The sequence below is a fragment of the Lolium rigidum genome, chromosome 1, assembly GCF_022539505.1.
Source record: "Lolium rigidum isolate FL_2022 chromosome 1, APGP_CSIRO_Lrig_0.1, whole genome shotgun sequence".
Classification (NCBI taxonomy): domain Eukaryota; kingdom Viridiplantae; phylum Streptophyta; class Magnoliopsida; order Poales; family Poaceae; genus Lolium; species Lolium rigidum.
In genome coordinates, this window is record NC_061508.1 from 56,925,649 (window position 1) to 56,940,476 (window position 14,828).

Below are 14,828 nucleotides of genomic sequence, written 5' to 3' on the forward strand. Positions count from 1 at the left end.
ACCGCCGCAGGCTCGGCGAGCCATCCTCGGCCTCGTGGAACCCTCCCCCGCCTGCGTTCAACGGCGTCGGACCCAAAATTGATGGCAGCCGACGGGATCCATGGCGAGGCACCAGATTGGGGATTTCCCTCTCCTCCTTGGGTCAACGCATGAGTGTGCGGTTTGGAAAGAAAGAGGATAAGGTGGGGAGGAGCGCGGGGTGGGGAAGAAAGAAACACGAGGTTGTTTTGTCAAAATGTTCCGTCAGACATTTTTATCGGATCGGAGGGAGTACTTTTTTTATTTAAGTTTAATTTTAGTTTAGAACTATATTTTTAAGTTACTTTTTTTATATTTTTAAGTTTAATTTAAGTTTAATTTTAGTTTAGAACAATTTTTAAGTTAAAAAAAAGAGAGAGGAAGCGCCGGCCGTGGGGCGCTCCACTCTCTCTGTACGCGTGCGGCAGAGGGGCGGCCACGGCCCGGCGCGTGGTGATAGGGCCGGCGGCGCCCACGGCCGGGAACGACGGTGAGCGGCGCGCGCGGGCCTACGGCGGAGGCGGACGGCGTCGTCTCGTGCGCGCGCGGCGGTGGCCGGCGTCTCGTTTCGCGCACGGCGGCGGCCGGGCCGCACGTATGTGGGCGGCGACTTACGGTGGCGGCGAATCGAGGAGAGCTTCGGCGCGCGGTTCGTCGGCGGCGTCGTCGGCGGAGGAGAGCGCGGGCGTCGTCGGCAGCCTGACGGCGTCGTCTGCGAGGACCGGCGGCATCGTCTGTGAAGGAGATGAAGTGAAACCGCGCGCCTCGCGGCACGCGCGAGTTTAAATAGGGGGCGACCTTTGGTCGCGGTTGGGGTCACCAACCGCGACTAAAGGTTGACCCCAACCGCGACCAAAGGGTATTTTCGCCGGGTTTACGTTTCCCGCGGTATTTTTCAAATTACTTTTTCTTTTTCAAAATGTTAAAAATACATATAATATATCAATAAATTCAGAAAATTAAAACTAATTCATTTAAAAATCTTAAAAATACAAATAATATATCAATAAATTCAGAAAATTAAAACTAATTCATTTCAAAATCTGAAAAATACAAATAATATATCAATAAATTCAGAAAAATAAAACTAATTCATTTAAAAAATCTTAAAAATACAAATAATATATCAATAAATTCAAAAAATTAAAACTAATTCATTTCAAAATCTGAAAAATACAAATAATATATCAAAAAATTCAGAAAAATAAAACTAATTCATTTAAAAATCTTAAAAATACAAATAATATATCAAAAAATTCAGAAAAATAAAACTAATTCATTTAAAAATCTTAAAAATACAAATAATATATCAAAAAATTCAGAAAAATAAAAATAATTCATTAAAAATCTTTCCGCCTCCCTCTTCCCACCAGTTCTTCCCGGCCGCCTCTGTCTTCTCGCCGGCCCCTCTTCCCGCCTCTGTCTTTTCGCCCCCCTCTTCCCGCCAGTTCTGCCGCCTCTGTCTTCTCGCCCCCCTCTTTCACGGGCTTGCAGAAAAAATTCCGAGGAGCAACTTCCAAAGATGTCGTAGGGCGTGTGCACCGACGACATCTTCGAGAAGTTGCGCCACGGGAGATTTTCCAACCCTTTACCCAACACTGTTAGAGGAGAGATGAAGTCTTTCACGGGCTTGCGGGAAAATTTTCCCGAGGAGCAACTTCCGAAGATGTCGTAGGGCGTGTGCACCGACGACATCTTCGAGAAGCCGCGCCACGGAGATTTTCCAACCCTTTACTTCATCCATGGGGATGAAACTCTCCCTACCTGCTAGGTTGGCTTGTTCGTCCGCTTGCCAAGGCGTATCGATGCTCCTTTTATAGGCACGGCACCGCTTCGGCTTTGGCTTGTTCCTCACGAACGGGCGTCGTGCGCTACATGCTTTATCTCATCGAGCGGTGCGTCCACCCACGCGTTCTTATCCTGTCGACAGCTTTAGTCACGGTTGCACCCTCCAGCCGGGACTAAAGCTTACCCAAACATCCTTATCCCACCGACAGTTTTCATAGATGACACAAAAACCACCTTTAGTCTCGGTTGCACCCACCAGCCGGGACTAAAGATTAGATGACCAGCTCTGGATTCCTCTTCTTCTCGCCATTTCTTCCCTGTCTTCCCGCCTCTTTCTTCCCGCCTCTTTCTTCCCGCCAATTTCTTCCCGCCTCTTTCTTCCCGCCACTTTCTTCCCGCCTCCTGTCTTCCCGCTCCCATTTTTCCCGCCATTTCTCACTACATATATGTAGCCCGGCTTGGCCGGCATTATCACATCTCTACAATCTCTCATCACTCTCTCATGGCTTCCACCGCACCCACTCTAACCTACCGGCAGGTGGAGGAGCTTTGCGCCTCGAACTACCCTTGCCCACCGGGCTACCGCGTCCCCGCCGGGCTGGAGCCTAAGCGCGGCGGCGTGCCGGTCCCTCCCGTCCCTCGGGAGTACTGCGCGTCGGGCGGCCATCACGAACCACTACTACCTCGACCTCACGCCGGAGCAGCGGATGAATCCCCGTTGGCATCCCGATAACCAGCATACTTGGGACGCCTTCTTCATCAATCGGCGTGAGAGGGCGCTCGCCAGGTATGTGGAGGACGGTCTGCCTCCTGGGAACTTCCACGAGGCCGGCCATCGACTATGGTGGTACGGCCGGACTCTGTAGAGCGTCATGGACTACATCACGGCCGGCGATATCCCCCGCCTGTGCTACCCTCAGTTCGAGCCATGAGCGCCGCCCGACGACAGCGACGACAGCAGCGACGTCGACGGCGGCAACTTAGAAGGCGACGACTACCAGTACAGCGGCGGCGGCTATGAAGACTACGAGTATGCATATTATACGCCTAGGAAGGAGTATGACTAAATCACTCCAAATTTCATGTATCATCAGTGTGGTTTCTCGAATCAATCGAATCATTCGAAAATGGACACCAAACACATCACGGGTAATATAATTCACATGATCCATTCAATAAAGTTTGGTACAATAAATTATTACACATCATTTCTTCCCTTGTGTCCATGTTTGCTTACGATTGTGCCGTATCCATGGAGCATCCTCATCATTTAACTTAATGCTTGGGTCGGTGTTCACTTTGAAGGGCGGAATTTCAGCAAACATATTATAATCTTCTGACATGTCTGTCTTGTCCTCCACTCCCACGATGTTTCTTTTCCCTGAAAGAACAATGTGGCGCTTTGGATCATCGCATGATGTACTTGATCGTTTTCTTATCTTTCCGTTTCCTCGGTTTGCTACTCATGTCCTTCACATAGAAAACCCGAGCGACATCTTTCGCTAGGACGAATGGTTCGTCAAGGTAACCAAGATTGTTGAAATCCACCATTGTCATTCCGTATTGCTTGGTCCACCTTTACCCCACCTCCTGTTAGCTTGAACCATTTGCACTTGGAACAAAGGGATCTTAAAGGAGGGTCCATAGTCAAGTTCCCATATCTCCTCTATGTAACCATAATATGTGACCTTTTGCCCATTCTCGGTTGCTTGCATCAAAGCGGACACCACTGTTTTGGTTGGTGCTCTTTTTATCTTGGGCGATCGTGTAAAATGTATTCCCATTTATCTCGTACCCTTGGAAAGTCGTTATAGTCGAAGATGGTGTCTTGGCCAACATGTACGAGCTGATCTACAACATCATCGTCATTCATTAAATGTTTTCTCAACCAACGCCGAAAGTCTCCATGTGGGCCTTCCTAATCCGGGATTCGGGCTTCCCGGGTTGTCCGAGCGTAAAATATTCTTGTGTTTCTCAAAGTACGGAGCCACCAAGCTGGAATTGGTCGGAAGCGTGTGGTGTGCTTCGATCCACGGAATGGCCGTCCATACATATCGTTGATTTCCTTCCGATCGTGCCTTTTCCACTTAGTCTCCCCTCGTGCCGCGATCGAGGAAGACCAATCGGCTTAAGGTCGGGAACAAAGTCAACACAAAACTCAATTACCTCCTCATTTCCATAGCCCTTGGCGATGCTTCCTTACGGCCTAGCACGGTTACGAACATATTTCTTTAATACTCCCATGAACCTTTCGAAGGGGAACATATTGTGTAGAAATACGGGACCGAGAATGGAAATCTCTTCGACTAGGTGAACCAGGAGGTGCGTCATAATATTGAAGAAGGATGGCGGGAACACCAACTCGAAACTCACAAGACATTGGACCACATCGTTACGTAACCGTGGTAGAACTTCTGGATTGATTACCTTCTGAGAGATTGCATTGAGGAATGCACATAGCTTCACAATGGCTACTCGAACATTTTTCGGCAGGAGCCCCCTCAAAGCAATCGGAAGCAATTGCGTCATATTCTTCGTAACATGCATCACGTCGATTGCAGAGCGGACATCTAGGACTTTCCAATATTCTAGCTCCCAGAATATAGATTTCTTCTTCCACATGGCTGCGTGCCCGTCAGCTCCCTTCGGAACCGATTGTCCGCGGGACCCTTTCCAAAGATGACTTTCAAATCCTTGACCATATCAAATACCTCGGCACCGGTGCGTTCAGCGAGCTTCGGCCGGTGATCGCCTTGCCGTTGTAATGCTTGCCTTTCTTTCTTGCTTGGATGAATTTTCGGAAGAAATCGACGATGCCCAAGGTACACGTTCTTCTTACAATTTGGCAAATGTACACTTTCGGTCTCATGTAAGCGATGCGTGCATGCATTGTATCCCTTATTTGACGATCCCGAAAGGTTACTAAGAGCGAGGCCAATCGTTGATGGTTACGAAAAGCAACGCTCGTAGGTCAAATTCCTCTTCTTTGTGCTTATCCCACACACGGACACCGAGTCTGCCCCACAACTGTAAAAGTTCATCAACTAATGGCCTTAGGTACACATCGATGTCGTTGCCGGGTTGCTTCGAACCTTGGATGAGCACTAGCATCATAATGAACTTCCGCTTCATGCACAATCAAGGAGGAAGGTTGTAGATGCATAGAGTCACGGGCCAGGTGCTATGTCTGGAGCTCTGCTCGCCAAAAGGATTCATGCCATCTGTACTTAGACCAAATCTTATGTTCCTTGCGTCAGCTGCAAAATGTTTGAACTACCTGTCGATCTTTCTCCATTGCATTCCATCTGCGGGGTGTCTCAACTCCCCGTCCGACTTACGGTCCTCTTTGTGCCATCGCAACAACTTGGCATGGTCTTTGTTCCTGAACAGACATTTCAACCGTGGTATTATAGGAGCATACCACATCACCTTGGCGGGAACCCTCTTCCCGGGTTTACGCCCCTCAACATCGTCACCGGGGTCATCGCCTGCGATCTTATAATGCAATGCGGTGCATACCGGACATTCATTCAAATTCTCGTATTCATCGCGGTAGAGGATGCGGTCGTTGATGCATGCATGTATCTTCAGAACCTCTAAACCTAGAGGGCGGACAACCTTCTTTGCTTCGTACGTATCGGCGGGCAACTCGTTATTCTTTGGAAACATATTCTTCAACATTTTCGAGCAAGTCTTCAAATGCCGAGTCGGCTACACCTTCCTGTGCCTTCCATTTCGAGCAAATCCGAGTGTGCAGCCTAGCTTTTTCAGACCATTATCGCATCCTTGGTACGGCGACTTTTTGTGATCCTCTAACATGCGATCCAAATTCTCCCTCTCCTTTTCGGTTCGCGACTTCTCCGTGCATCGACAATGGTCCGACCAAGATCATCGAGCGGGCTCATCACGTGCCTCTTCTTCACCTTCCCCTTCACCTTCCCCTTCACCTTTCCCTTCACCTTCGACATCCTCCATGAAAGTATCACCGAAATGATCAAGATAGTTTTCATCGATGAAATCATCCCCTTCTTCATCTTCTTCCATTATAACCCCTCTTTCTCCATGCTTGGTCCAACAATTATAGCTTGGCATGAAACGCGTGCCGAAGCGGGTGCATGTGAACTTCTCTTGAGGAAGAGTAGCCCTTCGATTCTTACGGTCAACACATGGACAAATAACAAAACCCTTACCGTCGTTCGCATTAGCCACTACGAGGAAATCTTTCAAACCCGTAGTGAACTCGCCGGAGAGTCGGTTACCGTACATCCATTGCCGATTCATCTGCATTATTATAATATAAAATATATAATTAACCATCATGCATTTGTTAAACTAACTAGCTACAAACAATAGAAATTAAACAATGAACTACACACATGCATATTTTATCAATGACACATATATATGAGAGGTTCAAGTTGCTAACCGCGATCGAAGAGGAAAAAATAAATGAGGAAGCTCAAGTGTGACTCCGACACTTCATATCATGTTTGTTTCATGCTCTTGGGGCATTTCATCAAACACTTTGTGTGCATAAGAGGAGCCAAAAGTAAACCTATACCCCCTTGTGAAGTTTGTGAAGAGAAGTGGCACCAAATGGCTAAGTGCTGTGGGCTGAACGGTATATATAGGGGTGGGGCTTTAGTCGCGGTTGGCATGGCCAGCCGCAGACTCGCTGTCGGGCAGCCTTTAGTCGCGGTTGGCCGAGGCCAACCGCGACTACACTCCTCCCGTCCACCGGCTGGCCACCGAGCGCCACGGGCCCGAGCGCTTTAGTCGCGGTTCGCCTCCCGTACCGCGACTAAAGACTCCGTTAGTCGCGGTTCCTATACTTTCGCGACTAATGGGGCTGGACGGAAGCCTCTTTTTCTACCAGTGAAAGATTGGATCAGTGTCGAGAGTGTTCGAGCTTGAGGAGTGTCAAGTGGGATCCAACCGCTGCACTCAGAAAAACCACCAGCAGCACTAGATCGGCAGCGACATGGAGCCGAAATACCACGGCCGGCCGAGGTTGCGAGAGACAGACAGGCCAAAGTGGACAAAAGGCCGCCACAACGTACAGGCGCGAGTAGGCGTCGTAGGTCCTGCCAAATGCATGTACGCGCGCACCCATCAAAACCTCTATATTCCCAATCACCATCGCCTGCTCTAGTGGACGCGGATGAATTTTTTTTTTCTCCGAGCTCCATCCAATTGGTTTCCGTTTTGGTGCTTCTCATTTTGGAAAAGGAGAATATACACCGACAGTCTCTTTTTTTGAACTGAATGAACACTGAAAAGTCGCTGGTCAAATTAAATCTTGCAGTAGTTACGTCATGAAGGTCTTTGGTCACATAAACGACATGTTTTCTTCTTGGTGGCATCGTTTTTTAAGTTGATAAATTTCTGGTGCTGTTTGGGTGGTGTTTGGTCCGCTGTTACAAGGAAATGTTCACTGGAGCTGGATCTTTTTTATGCAATTCTTTTTTATATTTTGACTGTGTGCATCTGTATTGCCATTAGGGCACTATGTTGTTGCAGAGTTTGAGTGTAATTGATATCTTTGTGATATTAATATACTAGTGAAATGCCGGTGCTTCACCACGGCTTCCTACCTTATGCATAGTGTCACAAATATTACACGTGCAGATAATGCGTGTAAACATTTAAGTACATAAAAGTAACCACATAATATTTAAAATAAGATCACATCACATAATTCGTTTTACCCAAAAACATCAACCACATGTCCGCAAGTTCTTTTAGAAACCCAGTACAAATGCATATACTCACACACATGCATACACTCACCCTTATAAACGCATTACAAACCCTATGGGCGGGCCTACTCTATGAGCAACTTAAAAAGTTTGAGGCATCGGGTCAGGTTTTAGATTAGCGACGTTACGACATGCGTCTCATTATTGACGAGCGATGAAAAATCTCCTGCTTTATGAACCGCATAAGTATAACCAGAGGTTTAAACTCTAGCGGGTCGATGGTATACAACGAACCTCCTAGCCACCCAAGACGAGTCTCTCCCAATAAATCCACATATATTTCCAGATGCTTTTGCCACTAGCATGTGTTCAACGATCGAACGAGGAAACATACAATTCATGCTACTCTAGTGGATGTGGTGGACACATTTCTTTCCAAGCTCCATCCAACTGGTTTCCGTTTCGGTGCTTCTCCTTAGGAAAAGAGAAATAAAATAAATACTAAAAGTATCTGGTCAAACTAAATCTTGCATTTGCTACAACATGAAGGTCTCTGGTCACATCAACCATATGTCCACAATTTTCTAGAAACACAGTAGACACCCACATACAATCTCTAAACTTGGAGCAATGATATCGACAAGTGTGGGTGACAACAAAGGATAAGTTCACATTCTAAACTTGTAGGGTTAAAACCCAAGGTCCGTCATTAATTACCTATGTCCGTCAATGATCTTGTTGAAGGCATTGTTTTGTGAGCGCAATTGAAAAACTATGATCTATGATCAGAGCAATGACGATGCTTGTGCACCGTTACCTTCTTGAAGGCGTCGCTTTTGGAGAAGATGGATTTCTGGTGCTATCTTGGTGGTGTTTGGTATGCTGCTGCAGGAACAGATCACTGCGTCCATTTTTTTTTTGAACATCAGATCACTGCGTCCATATTTCTATTGGGGCACTACATTGTTGCAGATGCTAGGTGCTGTTGGTATCTTGCCGGTATTAATATAATCCCTTTGTCGAAAAAATACACTCCATCCAAGTCAAGGTTCACCCAATAAATGAACATATATTTCCAGATTCTTTTGCCACTTGCACGTGTTCAAGGATGGAAGGAAGAAACATACAATTCATGTACCGCAGGTAGAAGAAACTTTGGAAAAACACTTGGTACGCAGGTTGACGTTGAGAGTTCTTCTTGGAGGGCACTCCAATACCGTCTGCTAAGTTTAGGTCAGGCGGCCACGAACCCAGGGGCGAACCCGCAAAAGGGGCAGACCACATCGATCTCGTCGCACATCATAAAACCCCGCCGCGACACGCCCGGCGCCCACCCGACTCACCTGCCTCCGCACCTCCGCCCCAAAGCATATTCCTCCAAATCTCACCCCGTCACCACCCTCGCCGGCGCATCGCATCGCATGGCGGCCGCCGCGGTGGCCACCTCCAACGGGGCCTCGGCCAACGGGCCGACGCCCGGGCGCCTCGCCTCCGTGTACAGCGAGGTGCAGACGAGCCGCATCGCGCACGCGCTGCCCCTCCCCTCCGTCCTCCGCTCCCACTTCACGCTCGCCGACGGGGCCGCCAGCTCCGCCACGGGGAACCCCGGTGAGTGGCACCGATGAACGACCTCCTCTCCGGATCTCGCCCTCCCCGCGCATCGCGGGCCGGTGCGGATTTGCATGCTCAACTCGAGATTTGACAACGGCGGGTCGTGGGCCCGATCTGTTTGTTTTGCAGAGGAGATCGCCAAGCTCTTCCCCAACCTCTACGGCCAGCCGTCCGCCGCCGTGGTGCCCTCGGCCCAGCCGGTCGCCACCAAGCCGCTCAAGATCGGCGTCGTGCTGTCTGGTGGCCAGGCGCCAGGCGGCCACAATGTGATCTGCGGCATCTTCGGTGAGTGCGTCTGATCTCAGAGCTCTCAGTCCGCTTGGTTAAATCCGCAGAAATCCCAGTTTTAGCAGAGACGATTTTAGTTGAATTGCGGTGTGTTTGATATGAGTGATAGCTAGTCTCTCTTCCGTGCTGGAAGATCTGTTGAAGTGGTGTATCTTTAAGTGAGCCTCGACACTGAACTTGCACACTCGTAGATCTTGCCAGATAGTGTTGTTTCCAGTGGGGTCTCCTGAATTTTTCTTGCCGTTGACTTGCCAATTCTCTTGGCCAGATTACCTGCAAGAGCGTGCCAAGGGCAGCACCATGTACGGATTCAAGGGAGGCCCAGCTGGGGTCATGAAGGGCAAGTACGTCGAGCTCAATGCGGATTTCGTCTACCCCTACAGGAACCAGGTATGGCGCCATAACCTTTATTACCGAGCATGTCTTATTTGAAATTTTAAAAATCAAAACTGCTTTCACTCTTGTGTAAACCATGGAAGAAAGTACTGTTGGCCACAACGTCCCTTAATTACTCTCTGGTGATGCGTTTTCAACTTTGCTCTTTCTTTTCAACAGGGTGGATTTGATATGATCTGCAGTGGTAGGGACAAGATTGAAACACCAGAGCAGGTCTGTCTTTCAGTGCGCCTATGTGCAAATGCTTACTGAATCCTCTATTCCCTTTCTTAACTCGATATCTTGTTATCTTGTGATTTTAATTCTATTTGGTGTTTGTGCAGTTCAAGCAAGCTGAAGACACGGTCACCAAACTTGATTTGGATGGACTTGTTGTCATTGGTGGTGATGATTCAAACACAAACGCATGCCTCCTTGGTGAATACTTCAGGTTGGCTGCTAAAACCATAACTTCTTCATTTGCTTGACCTGGAGGATTTTATTTGCTTGCTGTCAATACCTGAAGCTTTGTACTGTTAAATCTTCTCATTTAGATTCTACAATGCTGTAACGTCTAATCTTGATTATCAATATTTTTGTCTTGAATTATTAGGTCAGAACAAACTAGTAAGAGCTCAATATAGATTATAGTCGGTACCTTCTATGTTGCATACATTGATGTTTACTTCATCTGTACCAAATTATAACTCATATTCTGAGTGGGCACAAAGATTCAGGAGCTTATAAAGCTAAGAAAGAGGAGCAAATGACCATGTTACCCATACATAAATACGCTGTAAACAGATAAAGCATTAGTTGTATCTGTTAATGCAGCAAATATGATAGGTGATAAATAGGGGGAAACAAGGAAAAACATCAATAAATTTGCATGCACGCCGTATAATATGAAACGGAGTTGAGTATCTGCTGATAATAGTCTCTAAGTCATGATTTTTACATCATAGGGGAAGGAACTTAAAGACTCGTGTTATTGGTTGCCCCAAGACTATTGATGGAGATCTGAAATGCAAGGAGGTCCCAACAAGCTTTGGATTTGACACTGCTTGCAAGGTATTTGTTTTTCTATTCTTATACATCAATCCCTCGTCTGTAAATTATAGCATAGATTGCTTGATTTATGTTACACCGATGCGGCGATACATTATGGGTTGGAAAGATAATAAATAACTTAGTGACAAAGCAAACTGTTCTTAACATTTCGTGGGCAGTGGAAATTAGTAAATCATAGTCGATCAAATAAATGGCATGCAGTCAGTAAGCCAGAACCACTATTACATTTGAACATATCAGTTAGATTGGATAGACAGCTATGGAGAATGAGAATACTGTTGCTAGGGTTGTAGTGTTCGCATTGATTTGATCTTGGCTTGTTGTGGTCAAATGAAGGGATTTTCACTTGTATTTATATTTGAAAACCGAACTATGCCAACACTCCCAGTATCCTGTGCATCAGCGTGTATTGAATATGTGTACTGAAGTTCCCCAAGCTACCGGAGTAGCATAGGTCATGCTTGCTCATGTCATTCTCTCTGTTTCTCATGAAACTTGAACATTTCAGATTTCACCCCTAGTATCATGTCATGACAATCTATTTTCTTACTTTCAGATATACTCCGAAATGATTGGCAATGTGATGACTGATGCTCGGTCAACAGGCAAATACTATCACTGTAAGTTTCTCTATCAGTTCTTTACATGATGAGCCCATGAGTCAAAAATAGTTAAATTGATGAAGTTGTCATGGTTGCTGAGTGCCAACTACCGGAATTTACTGATACTGTTTGTTGAAGCAGATAACTCCAGAGTTAGACTGTTATTATTCAGTTATTCATTGTTTCAAGTAAATTTAGAAGAGAGCGTTGTTAGATTCTTGACGTTCACAAACAGCCCAGTAAAGCTGTAAAACATCCCAGTAAAGCTGGAAAACATACATAAACCCTGTAACTGCTTCTCTAAAAAAAAAACCCCTGTAACTGCAACTTACACATTTTTTAATCATAATTACTTTTGAGAAGAAACTTGTTTGGTGTTATGGGGTATGTTTGGCACGCCCTGATTTGGCAGGGCTCGCAGGTGCGCAATCCAAACGCACCCTATAACATTTGGTTGAATCAATCATTTCTTATCTTCTAAGGCCATATGTACAATGCCAACACTGGAAACCTACATAGTCCATGATACCAACATTCTCATGAATGTTTGATACTGCAAACATATTAGATGATCCATTTTATTACATCTGTATCATTTTTTATGCACCCTCTAACATGTCTTTGTTATGTCCATTCAGTTGTGAGGCTTATGGGCCGTGCTGCTTCTCACATTACATTAGAGTGTGCTCTGCAAACACACCCTAACGTTTCACTCATTGGCGAAGAGGTTAGGAACACTCTATATTAAATCCATTATAAGTTGAACTAGCACCATATTGTTCCAGTCTTTTTCCAGTTAGATTACCCATATTTAATGTAATTCGCTCTTGAGTTTCATCTTTTTCTACCAAGCTTCAGGTCATGTATGCCAATAATTGGTTTATTATTTTTGATGCATTCATGAAGGTTGCTGAGAAGAAGGAAACACTCAAGCAAGTCACAGACTACATTACCGATGTTATCTGCAAACGTGCAGAACTTGGTTACAACTATGGAGTTATCCTTATCCCGGAGGGACTCATTGATTTCATCCCAGAGGTTTGACATTTTTTTACGCTTTCTGCAATTTCGTATTTTCACTGGCTGTGTTACCGATGTCATTCTGTGTCTTCTCCAGGTTCAAAAGCTCATTGCAGAATTGAATGAAATTTTGGCACATGATGTTGTTGACGAGGCAGGTGCTTGGAAAAGCAAGCTTCAACCGGAATCTAGGCAACTGTTTGACTTCTTGCCCAACACCATTCAGGAGCAGCTTTTGCTTGAGAGAGATCCACATGGCAATGTTCAGGTATAAACAGGGAAAATTATTGAACCATCTTGACTTTGTATAGTTCTGTGAAACTGACTAGCGTTGAATTCTGTTTTTAGGTTGCGAAAATTGAAACTGAGAAGATGCTTATTGCCATGGTTGAAACTGAATTGGAGAAGAGAAGAGCTGCAGGGAAGTACTCCGCACATTTCAGAGGCCAGTCTCACTTCTTTGGGTAAGTATATATGTATTATAGTGGTAATTCCATTCTTCAAGTAACACACTCTAATTTGTTGCTCTTTAATGTTGTAGATATGAAGGAAGATGCGGTCTTCCTACCAATTTTGATTCTAGCTACTGCTATGCATTAGGCTATGGTGCTGGGGCTCTTCTCCAATTTGGAAAGACGGGACTTATTTCGTCGGTAAGGCTCACAATATTTCCGTGTCACATTACTTTATAGATGCTTGTGCATTATCCCTGATTAACTGTCTTTCTGGAGGCACATTTACATTATTTACCTTCTCAATTCTGTATAGAGACCCATTTCTCAATCATGTGATTTTTGTCATAATTTCCTTTCAGTTTCCACCTCATATTCATCACTGCGGATATGACATAGAAGTTTACAAACCAAATAGAATATGATAATGTTTGAGCTATTTTTGTATGTGCTTTCATGATTTGAGTTATATCTTATGTTTTTTCTGCTGATATAGGTTGGTAACCTTGCTGCTCCCGTGGAAGAATGGACCGTTGGAGGAACTCCATTGACAGCGTTGATGGATGTTGAGAGGAGACATGGTAATTTTCTAGAGTACCTCATTTCTAGGTGTTTTCTTTCTCTTAACATGAATACTATATTTACACAAAGCTCTTTTGACCATTAGTAAATGGTATAACTTTATCTTCTTAATATTCTGACTAACTAGTGTCACATCTTAACCTCTTACGTTCTCCTCCATGATCAGGCAAGTTCAAGCCAGTGATCAAGAAGGCTATGGTGGAACTTGATGGTATGCACACCTTTTGTTCCATTACTAACAATTAGGACGCTTATGTCCATGTACCCATGTACGATAATCTTATTTATTCAATCTTCAATTTTCAGCTGCGCCATTCAAGAAGTTTGCTTCCATGCGAGATGAATGGGCCATCAAGAACAGATACATCAGCCCTGGTATGTGTTGAGGAATTTGATAGAAATAACTATAACAACTAAAGAAAACAAATTAGCTCATCGGTCTCTCTTACCACACAGGTCCCATTCAGTTCAGCGGTCCTGGAAGCGATGCGTCGAACCACACCTTGATGTTGGAGCTTGGTGCTCAGATATAGAGATGCTGCACTGTAGAGTGCACCTCTTTAATTTTCTCTCCTTGCAGTTTTGAGAGTGGAGACGAAAAGCTCCATGAGTTGAGTCTCCACATTGTGGAATGTTTAATAAGAGCTTCTGGAGTGGATGGTAGCAATAATAACTGATTTTAGCTTTTATATGGTCTGACTATATTTACATCTATGTTGGTTTTGCCCACCTGAACATGCTTGTAAATATGGTTTTTTTCTTGGTTATTCATGCTACCGTTTCTGCCCTAGCTGCGCAGGAAGAAGCATACCAAAGATGGTTTCCAGGTCGGGGTTGCCTGTGTCACTAGGGCTGGTAAAAAAGCATGGGCTGCTAAGGTACTCCATTTCCAAATATAAAGATGTTTTGAGTTTAACTCCTAAAACCACTTATATTTTGGAAAAGAGGTAGTAATATGGAATATAAATTAATGGATGAAAAAGATTTACGTTGAATCCTCCTAAATCTGTTACCCAAAGAAACAGACCTGACAACGTACCATTCCAGTGGGGAAGGAGAGTATAGTCGAAGCACGTAGCAGCTTGCCCTACTTGATTAGCGCTGCAGTTGTAGGATAAGGAGTCTCGGGGCCTGTTTGTTTTGGACTGTGACTTGCTGATGAAAAGCGCAGATAGAAAAGCTGCATGTACAGAGGAAGCTATTGTTTCAAGCTTAGCTTTATAACTGGCTCAGTTTTGGCTGTGAACAGATAAATTGACTAAAATGCCCCAAATTTCAATAACATGTATCTGTTCTAAGTTGAATATTGATTACTATAAAAT

General features: G+C 45.1%; 1 protein-coding gene across 1 annotated transcript; it reads left to right on the forward strand.

Moving 5' to 3' along the window:
* Positions 1-8,911: 8,911 nt before the first annotated feature.
* Positions 8,912-14,195, forward strand: LOC124673492 (pyrophosphate--fructose 6-phosphate 1-phosphotransferase subunit beta-like). The gene is made up of 16 exons (XM_047209568.1): positions 8,912-9,113; positions 9,246-9,401; positions 9,673-9,794; positions 9,960-10,013; positions 10,124-10,230; positions 10,745-10,850; positions 11,407-11,470; positions 12,091-12,179; positions 12,359-12,490; positions 12,570-12,740; positions 12,821-12,936; positions 13,014-13,125; positions 13,421-13,505; positions 13,673-13,717; positions 13,813-13,881; positions 13,963-14,195. The coding sequence occupies exons 1-16, from the start codon at positions 8,927-8,929 to the stop codon at positions 14,037-14,039; spliced, it is 1,692 nt and encodes a 563-aa protein (XP_047065524.1). The 5' UTR covers positions 8,912-8,926; the 3' UTR covers positions 14,040-14,195.
* The last annotated feature ends 633 nt before the right edge of the window (positions 14,196-14,828 follow it).